This window comes from Penaeus monodon, chromosome 30 (assembly GCF_015228065.2).
Source record: "Penaeus monodon isolate SGIC_2016 chromosome 30, NSTDA_Pmon_1, whole genome shotgun sequence".
Classification (NCBI taxonomy): Eukaryota; Metazoa; Arthropoda; class Malacostraca; order Decapoda; family Penaeidae; genus Penaeus; species Penaeus monodon.
This window is the reverse complement of record NC_051415.1, coordinates 17203462-17203890: the sequence shown is the minus strand read 5'-3', so window position 1 is coordinate 17203890 and position 429 is coordinate 17203462. Positions and strand designations below refer to the sequence as shown.

The 429-nt window shown below is 48.5% G+C and overlaps 1 protein-coding gene across 1 annotated transcript in view; it reads left to right on the top strand.

Moving 5' to 3' along the window:
- The window catches only part of LOC119592365 (glutamate receptor 4-like), a 5877-nt gene that overhangs the window by 3421 nt on the left and 2027 nt on the right, over positions 1-429 (top strand). Inside the window, exon 6 of the mRNA XM_037941190.1 lies at positions 34-207. Within this exon, the coding sequence (XP_037797118.1) occupies positions 34-207 (174 nt within the window). The remainder of the gene's footprint in view (positions 1-33; positions 208-429) is intronic.

Here is a 429-nt window from a genome sequence, read left to right as displayed (position 1 = left end):
TACACATGTATGCTTTTGTTCTTCCTTCTTCAGTGGCCGGTGCGAGCGGTCTCCCGACGGGACGTGGGGCACCTTCCGCGACGGCGCTTGGACGGGGATGCTCGGGCAGCTGCTCAAGGGGGAGGGCGACGTGGCCTTGGCGCCCTTGGACAGGACGTATCCGAGGTCGCAGGTCGTCTCCTTTGTGTTTGACCTCTCGAGAGAATGGTAAGGGAGTTGGGTCACGCCCTGATAGAGATAAAACGGATTGTTTGTATGCCCTTCGCATAGTTCATTGTCTAACATTACTAAACATTATCAGCTATTCGTTGGAAATACTGAAAATAATTTCCCCTTTTGAGTTTCTGATAATTCAAACCTATAATGTTCAACATTTTCACCGTCACTGATTGCGAATAACTATCGGATAATTACCATCATCAAATGTTC